The sequence below is a fragment of the Aquila chrysaetos genome, chromosome Z (genome assembly GCF_900496995.4).
Source record: "Aquila chrysaetos chrysaetos chromosome Z, bAquChr1.4, whole genome shotgun sequence".
In the NCBI taxonomy this organism is placed as follows: domain Eukaryota; kingdom Metazoa; phylum Chordata; class Aves; order Accipitriformes; family Accipitridae; genus Aquila; species Aquila chrysaetos.
Window position 1 is genome coordinate 31,928,270 of NC_044030.1, and position 16,880 is coordinate 31,945,149.

The following is a 16,880-nucleotide window of genomic DNA, read 5'->3' on the forward strand; positions in this document are numbered from 1 at the left end:
CCTACGGATGTTTCACAGTACTGGCCAGGAGAACAAACTGACTTAAACAATGCAAGCAGAGAGGAGCAGCTGGCAGTAAAGTCAATGTGTAAGAGTTTTATACCAGTGTCTTATGTTAAGACATCTATCTGTATATGCTAAACTAAATGGGTCTGTTCTAGATTGCTGCAATATAATAACCAGATCTGAATGCTCCCTCTTCGAACTTACACACAGACTTTCCAAGAATGTGACAACCCCTCTATTTGAATAGATTTGAGACAAGGCTTTTAAAATGGGCTACAATCTAGACTGTGTTGACAACAGAACAACAACAAAGCCCAGCATATGAGCACTCTCACCTCAGGAATCATTTACTAAATACATCTTTATTAATAGTGATTGCACAAGTGAGCAGAGCTTTCTCGATGACACAACAAGATGGGATTATATTAACTTACAGAGGTCTGGTGTGCACACATAATCCAAGCACAAGAATACCTCTATGTATTTTTAACACCCTCTGACCTCCATTCCTAGGGAGAAAGTTTCAAGGCTAACTGAAGCTTTAATACCAGATTCACATTTAGATGGTCGAAAATCGGATCTCCAAATCCTTTGCTAGTCTTGCAAACTTCTGCAAGTTCTGAATGGGATTTTCTGAAGCACTCCATGTTGGCAAAACACTGCCCCAGCATAAGTGGTGAAAGCTTCACCTCTGCATTTTCTGTCAGGTCTCATTTACACTTTTAAGTGCTGTTTCTAATGATGCAGAAGGATCCCATTTTAATGAATTAAAGGAATGAAATTCTGAATTGACTGGGAAACATGAACAAGCCAACACCCAAATATGTATCTTCCCAGTAGCCAGCGACCCCACAGCTCTCAGGAGAAACTCCACTTCTGCACCAACCACAAGTTTCACTTGCTGAAAGTGATGTCTGCAGCTTCCCTGCAACTGAGCTGTTTAGGAAGATCACTGTTGCCTTACGGAGTAGCTTAGCCACCTTTCTCCATGCGATACACTTCAGGTGATCTTCTATTTGTCTTGGGAACAAGCAGGTGCAGGAATCATAGTTTCTAAATGCAGATCATGGGGAAAATCCTTATTTGTTCAGTCTTTGGGTACATTACAGAGCAACAGGCAAAATTGCAAGTAATACTGAAAAGTGGGTAACACCTTATAGCTTCCTGACGGCCAAGAGAAGAGGTGAAGTGTGCATGCCATAAAGGCTGGTAGCAGGTGGGCAGAGTGGTAAGTTCTGCCACTGTTGAGCTGATCCTGCAGCAAGGTGAGGCCACAGAGTCACGGTTTTGAGCATCCCATCTAAAAGGTATTTGTACTTTTTCTGATGCATGTGCTGTGCAATTGCCAGTTCTGACACATGCACAAAGTGATTTGTAGAGACTTTGTGGGTTTTACTTGGAAATGTAGATAAACTGAGTACTGATTTGTGTTCCCACTATAACTTCTTTTATAAAGTAGCATTTTAACTGACCAATCTGCCTTTTAAGTATAATCATTGTGCCAGAAGTACTATTTCCAATTTTAACTAATAATCTTGGCTGTTATTTTAATATAACCAGGCTACCAGTAAAATACTTATAACCCAATTGTGCAACCCCAATTCACTTTAGGACTCAGCTGCGCACTAAGTCCTTCTCTGATCTCAGCCGAATCTGTAACTGGTAGAGTTGTATGAAGATAGAAAGCAGTAGTCAATGCCTGCTGTTACCATCACCTTTCCTCATTCCTGCTGTTGCTTCCCATCTGCACAATAGAGACCAAGCTCGAAGGCACCACCATCCCTTGGCATTGTACTTGTTGTATGCTACTGTGGGAGCATTGTCTACAAAGTGCTGTTCAGCCACATCTGTAACGCAGGGGTAAAGATCAGAACTGAACCCATCACTGACACCACCAGAAATAACCACAGGAAGATCCGATCCAGGACTTGAGCTACAAATTTCCAGTCTTGGACAACCTGAGAAGGAGAGAGGGAGAACAAACAGAAACAGTAATGAGCCCAGTACTTCACTGATACTGCTACATATATTTCAGCTCCACAAATCTGTTTTTAAAATTAGAATTTTGTAGTGTGCTGTATCCTAAAACTGACATGGATCATCTTTTCAGCACCCATAGCTGTGAGTCACTCAAAACCCCAAAACAGTTTGGTAGTTTTATGCACATGGTAATCAGACTTCTTTCAGCCTGTGCAAAATCTTTTAGCTAAGTGCTGGAATTCCTCCAGGAGAGGTTGCTGTGCCTCTTGCATCTGTGAAGAGCAGGGACTCTCACAGCACAATACAGTTCTCCTTGAAGCAATGCGTTTTCCCAAAAAACATATTATTCATCAAGCAAGGGAAGCTATCAAGCAAGGACGTGTCTTCAGATGAGAGCAGGAGGAAGATGCAAAGGGAAAGAAAGGCATGCAGAAAAGGTAAGAGCTTGGAAGCCATTGCTGTCAAGGAAACTGTGATCCCTCCTTGCCCTCCCTTTACCTACCTGTCTGATGAAATGCTCCTTTTTAACATGCCTGGAAATGTATCGAATGGAGTCAGATGCCTTTTCCAGAAAGGCAATAACAATTTTCTCTCCGTCTTTTGCTTGCCTGTGTTTCTGCTTCCCTGGGAGCTTTGATTTCAAGGTGGTTTCCTTTTCTTCAGTCTCCGAGAAGGAGTAGCGATCTACATGGCCCTTCATGCAGAGCAGCCGAGGCAGCTTCTGGAGGAAGAGTCTTTTAACCCAGGGAGCCATGGGATGGTAAGTTGCTGAGGAGCGGTGATGGACATTGATAACAAACACAGTCACGATGATAGAGAGGGTCACAAAAATCATGATGAACAGCAGATACTCACCAATTAGAGGGATGACTTTGGAAGAAGAAGGGATTATTTCCTCAATCACTAAAAGGAAAACAGTGAGGGAGACTAGAACTGATGTAGACAATGAAAGCTTTTCTCCCTCATCTGAAGGCAGGTAAAACACCAGGACAGTTAGAAAAGACAATCCCAGGCAAGGGATTATTAAGAAAAGAGTGTAAAACAGTGGAAGGCGTCTCAAAACAAAGGAGTAAGTGACAAATGGGTAAGAGTACAGCCCATCCTTCCTGTTGCCTTTCATACCTTTGGCGTTTAGAATCTCCCACTCCCCATTATCAAAGAAGTCTTTCCTGTCTACATTTTCATCCACTAAAATCAAGTCCACCATACTGCCATCATACGTCCATGACCCAAACTTCATGGAGCAGTTCTGCCTGTCGAAGGGGAAGAAGGTCACGTCCATCGTGCAGGAGCTCTTATAACTGGCTGGTGGCGTCCAGGTCACCACTCCATTGTACTTCACTATGACTTTGGTCATCAGGGATCCTTCAAAACGTCCATCAGCACTGGGAGTTGGACAGGAAGAAACAGTACCAAGTTCAGGACTACATTTGCCCCAGTCCTACCCCGCCACAGCTATGCTTTCTATCCATCACCTGCAGCACAAGGGAAGCCAACACTCATACTGCCTAAAGAAGCAACCTTCTGACAGCACTTGCAAGCTTCATGGTGCCTGACATGCCTTCCCCAAGCTCTTGCCTAAACCCAGAGTAAGGAGCCATGCTACTCACTTTTCAAATAAAACAATGTCGGGAAGCCACAGAGACTCAGAAGGGACACGGATGGCAGTGATCCCACCGTATTCCTCTGGATTCCAGGAGAGTTTGTGGTCGATCCATTCCTGTAAGAAGCCAGCAGAGTCCTCTGCCCACTCATACACAACAGCCTCATTCCTCCTCCCACCACCTGCCTCAGAGGGACTGCATTGCACAGCACAATGGGCAGAGCTTGGTGCAAGCCTGCTCAGCTGCAGAGAGGATGCCAGGCAGGCATAGCTGGGAGATGTTAATCCCCACAAGCACTGCCCTTCCAGCCACAGGTGGACCGCAGCAACCCATCCCTTTGCAGGCAAACTCAAGGCAGGCACTCCCGGAAAGCACTTGACTTGCTTGACTCACCACCCCGCCTAGCCCACCTGAGGGTAGTCCAGAAGGAAGGAGACACTTCCCTTGATATAGCACCTCTTCTTCCCTCTGACAACCAGCCTATGGTGTCTTTGGCTGGCACTGACCCCATAGAAGAGCCAGCTGGCATGGCTACTACTACCCAAGTGGCAGAGAGGTGGCCTTTAATTACTTTTCAGTGGAGACCTGGCTTTTTTCAGTGAATGGAATACAATACCTAATATCTGTACACTCTCTTTGCAAACCAAATCATTGTTCTTTCATCAGAAAGACCTGCATACTATTGCAGGAAAAATAATACAATGCTATTGTAAAGCATTTAGTTACAATCCTGAAAAGATAACACTAAAAAAACAAAAGCATGGTGAGTCTTGTCCATTTTCATCATGCTGAACTCCAGAATAACTTTTCTCACCTCTTTTTGTTATTCAGATGGGGAGATCCTAGCAAAGTGGCTCTAGCAACCTGGAGATTTCCACAGAGATGCAGTGGAAAAGCAGCTCTCTGATCCCCATTCATTATTGATGGGGGTTTTCACTTGCCCACAGGAACAGCAGCAAGAGGAAGCAACAGCTTTAGAATGTGGTCAATACCAAGAAGCAGAAGATGAACCACTTTCCATTAAGCTCCAGCACTAAGAGCTCCCCAGGGATGTGGGGGTCTCAGCCTTCTCTGAGCAATTTCCTGCATGACTTAAGGACGAGCCAAAAAGCGATATTCTCTGCTTCTCCTCCCACCATATTTTTCCCCTCTTACTTCTTCAATTCCACATGCTTTTCACACCTATGCCTACAGAGACTTATTATTTCAGTCCTTTACAGTGTGACAGCAACCCAGATCCTCAGTAGAGACCTAAACACAGACAGCGAGAACAAGCATCCTCCTCCTCCAGGTGCAGGCAAGGGATGGGGCCCAAGGTCATGGGCAGGTGGTTGGTAGATTCCTCCTAAAATCTGGCCCAAAGCACAAGCAAAGGAGGCAGTTGCCCAGGGTGGTATCATAGCAGGATTAATGGCCCCACTACCAGAAGAGTTATGGACCCACTCTCTGAACTGCCCAAATGGCTGGTGTCAGCTATCAGGCACAGCCCTTCAACCCTGGCTCCTCCTGCTGCTGAAGGAGGGATGGGAGCTGTTCAGGTGTGGAAAGAGATGAGGGGTCATTGCTTCTCTTAGCCTCAGCAGCAGGGACAGAGCACACCGCCTGCAGCATGAGCTGGTGGGTATCTACCAGATGTTTCCAGCAGCCTGGGCTGTTAAGTGGGCACAGACTCACCAGTGTCCTGGACACCTCCTGTAATAGGTGCCAGGGAGCTTAGGCTGGAAACATACTTGTTATGCAAGAGGATAATCAGGGCTGACAGCAGCAGCCAACACAGTCAGCTCATAGCCTGCACTAACACAACAGAAGCAAATACCCTGTGAGCCACCTGGAGATATAATCATCCCTCTGGAGTTGAATTGGAGCAGCCCCTTGGCCTGGGTTATTTGCTGCATCTGCAATACTCTTCCCTCTCCCCTGCCTTGCAATGATTTATCTCCCAGCTAAAGTGCTCTTTCTTGTCTGCAAGGCAAATGGTTGTGTGTCTTCTTACTAGAGCAGAAAATAGATCGTGTGCAGACTTTGAAGATGAGCAGTTTAAAACGGGAATCGCCCTATGGGCTATGCTGACACAAACTGTAGCAGCAGATGCAAAGTGCCCTTTCCTCTCTTCTCCCTTTCTTCCAAGCTGCCCCAGACTACCCACTCCCGCCCCCCCACCCCCCTCCACATTACTCTCCTCTTCCTCCAGTTCTGCCAAATTCCCGTCTCTGGGCTGTCACTCAAGTGCTTAACCCACAGCAAGCGGACCAAGAAACACTGGACCCAGATTCTCAACACTTGCTAGTAGACTCCATAGCTTGCTTGAACCCAGATACTTTCTCAGTAACCACTAAAAGCTCCTTTGCACCTTGTGTGTCTGCCTGCATGCACATCATCAAGTCCCACCATCTTGAGCATCTGGATATTTGAGGTTAAAAAAAAAAAAAAAAAAAGAAAACCCTTGGATTTAAGCTTTGCTCACCTAAGAAAAGCCAGACTTTGCAGAGAAATTATGACTGTGATTCTGCCTCAACCTCACACACCCCAGGGTGAGGACCAGACTCCCCTGACCTCCCCATCTCCTGCAGAAGGACAGGGTCTGTGTCATTAGAGAGTTCTGGTTTGTTTAATGTTTTTCACTTTTCACTACCCAAAAGAAAAAGTTATTTTAATGTTGTTTAGTTTTATGGACCTTTTCCTAGCTGTTGTGCTTATGCACTCTAATAATCCCCCAAGCGTTGGATTGCACATGGGACCAGTTCATGCTGAGCCTACAGGAATATATGATTCCCAAAGCAGGACACCTGGGTCAGGCCATAAGTATTTAGTGCTCAGCCTGACCTCCTGGGGGCATCTGCATGTGTGAAAATCAGAACCTGTGTCTCACTTATTTTCTGCTCCCTTTGCATTTCATTTGGGCCTTGATGTTCTCAGCCCCTCAGAGAAGCGGTATTAGAAACAGTAACAAGAAGTTAGTGCCCTGCTCAACAATTCTGAAAATCACAGTGCTGAGTTACCCCAGAGAGCTGCCCTGGATAAAATCTGAGCAGAGTCTCTGAGGGCCTCCAGAGAAATCAGCATGTCTACAGTACAGACTCCTGGGTAGGTCCTTCTTTTAGCCACAGCATGAGGCTGAAGGATCAGATAAAGTGGCTTCCCCCTCATTCTCCCCCACACCCCAGACACAGTGAGTGGATGGTGGCATGTCCCTACCTCCTGCAGCATGTTTGGAGTAACTTGCAGCAGAACCTGATTTCCCACAGCAAGAGTGGTGACACAGGCTCCAAGCTATGACTCTGGGGTGGCCAATGCTGCGATTCAAACAGGGTGCTCAGCATGGAAGGTCTAACCCTAAATGTCCCCACACACGTTCATGCAGCAATGGAGAGAGGATCAGTGGGTGTCTGTCTGCATTAGTGTCTCAGGCCTAATGCCTTTGAGCAGCCTGGACTTGCATTTGGCCAGCTAATGTGAGCCAGAATTTCATGTCCCTGTCTTCTGCAGTCACTGTAACCTGGGTGAAGATGTCACCCAGCCTGGGGGATGAAGGCTGCTCCAGGGCATAGGAGACTTTGCTGTCCTGGATGCAGCAAGCAGCCAAGTCTTCCCTGAGAAGGAGGAGATGGTCAGACCCAGGAATATTCTGTCAAAGGCTGCAAAAGGCTGTAAAATCTTTTGGGGGACACTTGCAGGAACAGAGAGAATGAGGAGGGTGGGGTGGGTTGATTGCATACCTGCAGACTGCAGGACTTGGACCTGCAGGGGGAGGTGGGTGCTGCAGCCTGCAAGGAGACAGGGTGGGAATGGGAGAAGATGGACAGGGGGCAAGGGGGTTACCCTTGTAGGAAGGCTCTGCTGTCTGCCCAAGTGGCTACTCGGAGTAAGGAAGCCAAGGTCTGGCCCCGTGCACATGAGGGGCTCTGCAATTGCAGCTGAAGGTAGGGAAAATGTAACACTGCAGCTCTTTCAGGGCAGGCTCTCCGCAGTTGGATTCAGATCAGCGGCAAATTTCCCCAGCAAAAGGGGAAATTCCTGTCTTCCCTGCAGCGAGGGGAAGTCTGAGCTTCTCCCTCTTCAAGGGAGAGACCATCTTTGCATATAATGTCCATACAGCCTTTAGGGGTCATGCTCCACCCAGAAGCTCACACTCACTGCAGCACTACAGGTAGCAGACTGAGAACAAAAAGTGAGCCACATTGCTCCTCCACCAGCCCAGCGACCCCTGGGAACCACTTCCCATGGCATCATTTCAAGTACGGCTTGGGTTTTATGTCCCCGGCGTAGGATCAGCTGACATGTTTATAGATACTCATATGGCTGAGAGACTTAAAATAATTGTCACAAGGTCAATAATCTGGTGCAATGTAATCTAAACCAAATGCAGTGTTCTTCAGCAGTGAAGAGAAAGGAGACCTAACAGTTCAACTTCCACCTTTCCCCCATTTGTATAAATTATTGTCACTTCGAGAAGCAATTATGTTAGAGAGATCTGATTAATTTGCCACAGATTTTAATTGGGCAAAGGGTGGGGGTGAGTGAGTAGGATGTAACATGCTGGCCTTTTCTTTCTCTTTACTCATGCTGAAGAAGAAATCTATCCAAGGCACCACTCTTAACTCCAGCAAGAGAGACAGTACTTGCGTGACCTCTAAGGCTGAGACAGGATAGTCCCTCAGGGCACACACAGCGTCCCAGGGACAGCCACTGCAGTATTAGGAGATGTTGCTTCCCTGAAATACAGCTGGCTTGAGTGCACAGCTGGGGTGCAGGCCAGGAGAAGAGGGTACCCTATTTCCCAAAGGCCCATCCGCCTGCCTTTCTGCCCCTTTATGCATTTGCTGAATTGAGAGGAGTAAAGTGAAAACGTCAGGCAAGGTAAAATGTGCTGCTTTTGTCTGGCCACTCGGCATCACGAAAGCAGATAGATGGCGCGGTGTGCTGGGATGGCCGCTCAGCTCAGCAGCCCTGCACTGAAAGGGGAGGTCTGATTCGGTCTAATTTACCTGCTTCAGCCACACGTTCGTTGTCATCAGCTGATTCTTCTCATCCTAGGGTGACACAAAGTAGAGAGGATTGCAATACCAAAACAGGCAGCAGAAAGAGCCCCTATGCCTGCTGAGTCCAGCCCTGTGCCAAGCAGAGGAGATCCCTATGGTCCTGTTTCCCCATGGGCCTGGGCTCTTCAGTCACTATTGGGGGAAGTGAACTGACTTTCTAGGTGCTGTGCCTGCTCTCCCTGGGAGCTCCTGAGGCTGGAAAACTGAGGTCTGGCATTTCACAGCAGCCTGAAGGAATCAAATGCCAAAGAGCAGGGAAGGCAGCAGGGCTCAGCCAGTGAGTGGGGTCAGGACACACATGGCTGTGGGCTCACAGGATGGTTCATCTCCCCACACTGCTTAGCCTGAAGTGAGTTTGGAAAGACACAAGCTGAAACATTGTCCTGAATATGTAAATAAAGCACAAAATTAGAGTCTGCCTTCCATGGCACACGGGGATGCTGCCAGGGGCTGGGGGATGTGAGGAGCACACCGTTGTGTGGGTACCTCTTGGCGCTGTGCAAACTCCACTGTGCATTGCAGTGATGGAGGGGAGAGAGAAGGGAAAGTTTTCATGTGGGCAAAAACATGGGATTATGTGTTTTGCCTCTGGCACCTTAACTGAGCGGCCAGCTGGGTCAAGATATGATCTGCCTTTGGCCTGGATACAAACTTGCTTAGAGTGAACAATGTCCAACCAGCTCTACCCTTCCTCACCCCTGTCCTGTAGCTGCCTTGACATTAAATTGCAAACATAGGCACCAGGGACTGTCTGGCATGGACTGTTTGATTAACACCTGATGCAATGAGGCCTTATTCCCCGAGAACAGCGGGGAAAAAAAGACTTTCAGGTTTGCTGCAAAACAAACAAGTCTTACGGCCCATGCTGTGTGTGCAGCAAGAGGTCATATCACGAGCACCGCATCATACTCAGCGTATTGTTGCCTGACCATCACTTTGCATTTCATGTGTCAGGACGCAAAAGCCAATGGCATCACCAGCCCTCCCAGGTGGATGCACAACTGTCTATAAAAGAAGGGATGTTTTACCAAGCTCAACACAACACTTACCACATCCACAAGCTGTGATATCTTTAATCCAAAAAGGACTTTGATGGTGTCATTGGAGTTTTCCACGGGGCGGACCCATTTCTGATAGCCTTGAAATAAGTGCTTGAGGAGCGCATCCTCATTTTCAGCGATTGAACTGAAGGCAGCCACATCTGGAAGAGAGCAACAGAGAGTGGGAGCATGCAAGAAAGCAGACGTGGAGAACAGCATGACCTGAAGAAGGGAGGCAGAGTGATGATGTGAGACAAATTCACCTCAGGGCAGCTCTTGTCAGTAAAATCTGTAGGAATTCAGATGCACAGACTCTCAGCAGAGCCAGGGTGAGGGGAGAGAGGGGAAGGCAAGACAGCCCAAGCCCAACTCATGGACGAAAAAAATCATCAGACCAGAGCAGTGATGACTTTGTACTAGGTTTCTGGTTTGTGTGGCCTTTTTGTCTTGTGTCAGTGTACTTGCCCAGTCTTTCTTGTTTATTATTCTTTAGAAGATCTGCAGGCTCAGAGCATCAGGTGCTCTCTTTCATTCGAGTAGTAAATATCCAGCCTGATAAATGCCACCCTGAGAAAGAGTTCTGTTTTTTCAGATACCTGTGGTGTACCACAAGGAGCTGGGGCTACAGGGGAAATCTGGTCACTGTGGGGCAATCCCTGGCTGGCTGTCTTGCAGCTAGAAACAGCAGCAATATACTATGGGCATTGCAGGGCCCAGGGATTTCACTTGCACTTGGTTGGTTTCTATGGCCTCTCTAGGACAGAGGTTGCCCTGCACGAGGATCGGGGTGGTGGGATTTCCTCACTGGAAGCTACAGGGCTGTAAGCTGGATCTGAGGGAGCCTCATGCAGCACTTGGAAATGACTCCTCCTTCTGGGGTTAACCAGGGTATAGCAGCATATCGTTGAGAAAACTGAATTCTCCCAGTTGGGGGGTGGGTTGGGTGGGCAACACCATTGGTGGAGCAAAAGGAGCTCATCTGGCAGCAGAAGGAGCTGGGTGATGCAGCCAGGGCCAGGTCTGTCCGCAGCCAAGCACAGAACCATCATGGTCTGTACCTGCAAGACTTGGGACTCCCCTGGTCCCTGCCATTGTGCTTCCCCCGCCGCTGCTACCATGAAAGGGGAAGGGCAGTTGAGACCCTCCATCCTTTCCCAAATGCCAGCCTCACTCTCCGTGATGCTGCGGTCCTGACACGACCTCCAACTCTTCCCTTGTGCACACACACAGCACCCGAGGATGAGAAGGATTTCACCTCTCTTCAAAGGCACCATGGAGGAACAAGGAGCTCGTGATGATCAGCCCTGTGCCACGGGGGTCACGGCCAACACTGCAGTCCTCAAAGCGCACTGCTCGGGGCCAACCTTGTCCCCTCACCACCCATGCCCTGCCAGCCCCAGTGTGAGCAGGACACCTGTGCCTGCACTGCCAGGCATTAGGTGCAGGAGGGGTCTGCAGACAGAGGGTTGTGGCCAAGGGATGGCGCGAGGACCGGGCAATGGGAGAGCCTTGGCAGGGGGGCACAGCTGAGGGGCTCATACATGCTGTGCAGAAAACATCAGAGGAAAGGCAGCCCCCAACAGAGTCCCTGTGCCATGGGGAGAGAGGAAAGGGCATCCAAGCTCAGCAGTCCCTCCAGACAGAAAACTGGAGGCAGAGGGTAACACTCTGCCATGTGCATGGAGGAAAGGTCGTGACCACAGACCACTATCCCGGTCCATGCCCTCTTCCCCCAGCAGCTGCTGCCCATCTCCTGGGCAAGACAGGCCATACAGCCTCCTCTGCCTCGGTGGGGTCTGTGTGAGGCCATAGGTAGGGGGAGACCTGGCAGTGGCACAGCTGAAGGACTGCCTGAATCAAAAACCTGCTCCCAGACCAGAGCTTCCCATTGGACAAAATCATTCCCTAATGCAGTCTGGATTCTCTCAGGATAGCACAAGATCCAAGTGGCACTGTCATCCCCCACTTCCAGCCACAGCAAATGCCCATTCCTCTTTGAGAAGCTGTAAACTCTGAAGCCTAATGGTTGCCATTCACAAGGTAACAATTACTTTACTGTCAGATATTCTAGCACAGGCTGTGCTTGTCCTCTATTGTTGGATGTGCAGTGGTGGTGGGGTTACCAGACCCTGGGGAGGTGGAGGCCAGCTGGTCAAAGGGAGCTTTCACACTCCTTTCCACCTGCTCTGCACCATAGCCAGGGACGGGCTCATGCAGCTGTCAATACAGTTTGTAGCAGCCTCTGTGGCCACCCTGTGTCTTGCCGCTTTGTCACAAGCCTTTGAGGTCTGCTATTACCAACTGGGAAACAATAAATGCCCCATCTGCTTGCTCCAGGGTTTATTTTCCTGCCAGGGCTAACCCTAGCTCCACCACAGCAAATGGGGGACAGAGTCTGGCATCTGTCCTAGTAAACTGTATTCCCTGCCCAAACATGCCAGACAGGCATTGCATCCACATCCAGAGGAAAAGAAAGAAAGAATGTATTTTTCCCAGCTCACTACTGACAACCTCAGTGATCCAATCCCCTGACACATAAGAGTCTCTGCAGAGACCCCGGCTCCCAGCCCTTTCACTTTTCCTTTAGGAGGTTCATACATGTGCATGGCTGTTAATCACAGGAAATTTAACAGGAAAGCTATTGAATAGAAAAAAATCCACAACCCCAAAACATGCAGGATTAAAACCAGCTTTGTCTTAATGCTGGAATACATTGCTTTGGGTTTATTTGAGTATAACTCCCCCACACACACGCGCGCGACCAGAAACCTCACGGGCACGGTGTTCGTGGCTGTGTATGAACTCCCTCATAGGAGAACGGTGCTGTTTCACAGCCCATACCTCAAGTGAAGTCCAAGGGCCCTAATGCTCTGAGAGGGTATAGCAGAGAGGTGGTAAAACTGGTTTTGGAGCTGGATGTGTTGATACTTAGCTGCTGGGGAAGCCACAGAAAAGAGTGAAAAAGACTTGAGAAGTCTCACAAAGAAAGCCAGAAGGAACAAGATTGGTGCCATTATTAAAACAGCCTCAGTACTTGCAGGAGGACAGTTTAAAAGCAGAAGTTTTTAATGAGAAGGAAGACATATCAAGCAGGAAAAATAGCCTAACAGCTCATTTGATCAAGCCCTGTCTAATGATTAAGTTAGATAAAACCATGGAGAAAACACTGAACAAAGTAGCACTGCCTTTGAAAAAACAGAGAAGTGGCTGTAGGACAGATGCATCCCTGAATTTACCATATGGTGCACAGAAAAGGCAAAAGTTGGGGAGCTCCCTGGCAGGCTACCGCACGTACAAGTAACTGAGCACTGTTTGCCGTCTCCCCTCTCCCCCAGGTTCCTGTTTCTCTCTGCAGTCCGTGCCTGGAGCAGTTCCCTACATGTGCAAGAGCAGGAGTGCTGCTGGGGCAAGACGGTCTGCTACACAAACATGCAAAACACCCCAAGAAATACAGACAGGACACTTAGCCTTTCATCAGCTCACCTGAGGCATTTAAGTTTTCCTCCTGGTGATGGAGATTCTCCCGTAACTCCCCTTAGCAGGGCGAGTCGAGCTTAGCATTTTTTTGTTGGCTTCTACCCAGCAACCACCCCCCCCAACAGTTATCAAAATCTTACTGCCAAACTGGCTGTGGGTGCAATACAAAGGCAGCCACTGATGCAACCCTATTTTGCTAGTCAGACAGTGTCAAGAAGGGGACCAAGGGAAGACAGCACCTACCTTGTCCCAGCAAGCAGCAGCTAACTGGCCAGCAGAAAAAATATGTTGACCATCTGCAGCTCGGCTTGGAAGAAGAAGAAATTGCACTTACCTGAGTGGCTCAGACACAGCACAAAGAGCACTAGGCAAAGCATGGGCATCACCATGGCTTTTCCCTTAAATCTGATCTTTTTTTTTCATAAGCAAATCAGTCTCATCCTAATAGCGGACTAAAACAATCTAGTTAAAAATCAAGGCGGACAATTGAGTCTGCAAGGCAAGACAGCACCTTTCAGCCTTATCTTGCCTCATTATGACGCTCGGTAAATCACACTTCATTGATTTTCAGTCAGCTGTCATATCCCGTAAGCCTAAAACAGGGCTCTGGGTCCTAAACTCTGACTGATTTGTTTGTGGCGGTATTTGGGTGGCTGTAGCCACTGTAGTCTAGGAGTAGAAGTGAGGCAAGGTTTTTAAGGAGGAGAAATGTCTTTTATTATGCTGCTGGTTACAGCTGGGGAAAAAAACAGGCTGCAGATCAGACCCAAAGAGAGATCACATGCCTGAAAGATTGTCTGTTTGCTTCAGCTGTATCAGTTGGTCTAATAAAAGAGGCAGCCTCCCTACAGACCTAAATTAGCTTATTCATCTTTCATACTACACCTGATGATGTTTTACAGCTATGAAATGGATTTTGGATTTTTTTTTTGGAAGAAAAAATCCAGCAAGATATAGATGGGAAAACAGGGATGATTTCTAAATTTATATCTCATCACTCATACACAAAACATCACAGACAACAACACAGAAATGCTTGCACAATACTATCTATTGGCACAGCTTAACAGCGTATGTTGCCCTAGGGCCTTGTGTTTAGCAATGAGAGTGGTGGGGCCTTTGATTATTTAGCCAGTTCCTCTGTAGGTGTCACTCGTTCCCCAGCAACACCTTGGACAGGGCTCCTTTCAGAAGCCACCAGAAATTGCTGATATCAAAAGGGACACGGGTTCCTGTTTTCCTGTCCCCTGGCCGCTCATCTGCCAAGGGATCTCAGAATCTTCTCAGTTTTCTTCCCAAATGAAAGTCACTTTGCCGTCTCTCTGCAGAAGAGCATTTTCCCCTGAAGTTCTGAAGTTCAAGGAAGAGTGGTGCAAAATTCTTTTAGTTTGTACCCAGACCTCAAACTCTTCCTTCTTTGATTTAGTCTTTCTGGCTATTTAATTGCTTGCTGACTTTTGTATGGGAAGCCTGTTTTTTTCAGCAACAGCTGGGCCCATTTCTTGCAGTGGCCCAGATTTTGGTACAGTCATAAGCTATGTGATTCAGATTTGCCTTATCTACGGTCCTCACAGAGGACTGATAACTGGCAGCTGTAACCTTATCAGATTATTCAGCTTCCTGTAATGAAAAAGATGTCATTTCAGTGTGGTTCAGAGTCACGTTGCCGATACAAGTAACCTTCTTGTAGTGTCCTACCACCTTATTTGTGCTGTTGTGGACTTGCAGGCTGCCTCATCCACAGCTCTCAGGCAGGCCACTGGCAGCAGCTCAGGGGGTTTGCCTTTTCCTCTACTGTACTACACATGGGAAATCTGCAAGGGCCCTTGTTAGCTCCTCGGCTCTGCCGGTGTTCACCTGGCAGGGCTGGAGGAGCAGCTGGTTTCCTCTGCACCTTTCCTCATCCCAGCTGCAGAAAGCAACTCAAACCCAACAGTGCTATCAAGAGACTGTCTTGAATGAAGTGTCTTGTTATGACCAGCTGCTGTCACTACCAGATTGCTCAGTTTACCCATTAGATCCAGGCCAGGCATAAGCACATGAGTCGCCGAGGTTCACAGTAAGGGTCCTTTTTTTATGCTGGCATCAAGAGAACAATGGACATTTGACTGGAGTGGTGCAGACAGATAGCACCACAACCTGCCATAAAGCTGAGTGTGGACTAAACACAATTATTCTGCCTGATGCAAATTTTTCTGCAACAAAGCTACTCCTTAAAAATGTTCTATGCAGACTACCCTGTGCTTTCCAGCATGTTTCTGGTCCTGTACAGAGCTCAGCACCCTCAGGCATCATCCATCATCTTTGCTGAACCACAGCTTCATGACTGGAAGCCCAGCCTTTGCCCATTGACAGGTCTGATCATAATTACTGCCTGAGATTGCATCCAGGCATTTAACAAATTTGTTAAACAATGCTGTATCACAGACTGGAGAGACACTTGTTTTCATAAGGCTTTAGCCTGCTACCTTGCCGTAATGAAGTTAATCTATTAGCTGGCTATAGGAGTAGGATTTTTGCTTCTACGTGGTAGTTGCTTGGAGGGCAATATGATGTGTGCTTGCTTTACCATTGCCTCCACACACTGCCTAGACTGTGACAAGAGGTAAGGACCTAGTTTGCCTGGTCTTTGGCTCCCAGAGTTATCTGGCAACCAGAGGCGGGTATCGGAGAAATAAATTCTGTCTGCTTGCTGATGATGCTTTCTGTTTACAAGTCTTTATTCAGACATGCTCTCCAACATTTTGGGAAGGGAAGTATGCATGAATACTCCATTTTACCAGCCAGGCCATGAAGCATGGGGACCATCCACCTCGAGATAGCAAACAAATTCCTGGGTAAAACTTGAATCTTCTCTGTTGAGAACGTGCCTTTGCTTTTCTACAGGTTTCATGGAATTTGTAACTGACATGAGACTGCACTTCCAGGCTGTAAAGAGCCAAGAGCTGCCTGAGAACAAGCAACGCTGGGACTGGGCCTCACTCTCTGGGCAGCTCAAGCTCCTGGGGAAAAAAAGAGAAATCCACCTAGAGGCTGTGACGGACGCGCTCGACCCCTCAACCAAACTTGCAGTAGTTTGGTACAGGCTCCAAAGGAGGTAAAGGCCTGAGCCATAGCTGGGCCAAGAATAGCTCTAGGAAACCCACAAAGGAGCAGAGTTACCCAGTGAGCATAGATGCCTATGAGCTTGGAACACCAATCACATGATTAACACATGAATAGTGGGTGGTTTTTCCAAGACTCATTTATCAAGGAACAAAGAAAGTGGTGTGTACAAGGAGTCTCATGCATACCTTTCCCATTGTATGCAATTTAATTACAAGCCAGCCAATTAATCCCATAAATATGACAGCCTAAGTGAGCTTTCTTTAGGCTCTCCCTGCTAGGCAGCATGGCTGCATGGCAGTGATCTCCCCTTGAGCGGGGATGCCTTTCAAGGTTTGAGATTCCTTACCTGAGACTAAAGAGATCCTTCCTTACCCAAGGTAGAGAGACGCCTTTCTCGCAACAGATTCTCGGTAAGTGACTAATAGCATGCTGAATTAATGCTGATGAAACATTACTAATCCATGTAGTGACTCAATAGTAATTATTACTAACTTTGCATATATAATCCTTTAGACATAAACTGTTGACCAAGTCTGGGATGAGGATTGGATTCAGCCGCCCCTAGGCTCCTCTCTGAGAAGGAGTTTAGAAAGAAAGCGGGTCCACTCTGAAACTCGTGACTCGAT

At 47.7% G+C, this 16,880-nt stretch overlaps 1 protein-coding gene across 6 annotated transcripts; it reads right to left on the minus strand.

Moving 5' to 3' along the window:
* Nucleotides 1–349: 349 nt before the first annotated feature.
* On the minus strand, nucleotides 350–13,823 carry CHRNB3 (cholinergic receptor nicotinic beta 3 subunit). 6 transcript variants are annotated; one of them, XM_030004544.1, is made up of 7 exons: nucleotides 13,481–13,823; nucleotides 9,679–9,830; nucleotides 8,576–8,620; nucleotides 3,597–3,706; nucleotides 2,842–3,371; nucleotides 2,489–2,754; nucleotides 1,701–1,964 (listed from the first exon to the last, which is right to left on the minus strand). In XM_030004544.1, the coding sequence occupies exons 1-7, from the start codon at nucleotides 13,533–13,535 to the stop codon at nucleotides 1,830–1,832; spliced, it is 1,293 nt and encodes a 430-aa protein (XP_029860404.1). In that variant the 5' UTR covers nucleotides 13,536–13,823; the 3' UTR covers nucleotides 1,701–1,829. The 6 variants fall into 6 exon arrangements, with proteins under 6 accessions (XP_029860406.1, XP_029860402.1, XP_029860404.1 ...); XM_030004546.1 differs by lacking the exon at nucleotides 2,489–2,754 and having other exon boundaries at nucleotides 350–1,964; XM_030004542.1 differs by having other exon boundaries at nucleotides 350–1,964; nucleotides 2,489–3,371; nucleotides 13,481–13,822.
* Nucleotides 13,824–16,880: the final 3,057 nt, after the last annotated feature.

Coding starts and splice junctions, on each gene's coding strand:
- CHRNB3 (XM_030004542.1), bottom strand. CDS start 13,535: ATGGTGATGCCCATGCTTTGCCTAGTGCTCTTTGTGCTGTGTCTGAGC. Junction 9,831..13,480: donor GCTGTGTCTGAGCCACTCAG/GTAAGTGCAATT, acceptor GCTCTCTTCCAG/ATGTGGCTGCCTTCAGTTCA. Junction 3,707..8,575: donor CGAACGTGTGGCTGAAGCAG/GTAAATTAGACC, acceptor GGCTTCTTACAG/GAATGGATCGACCACAAACT.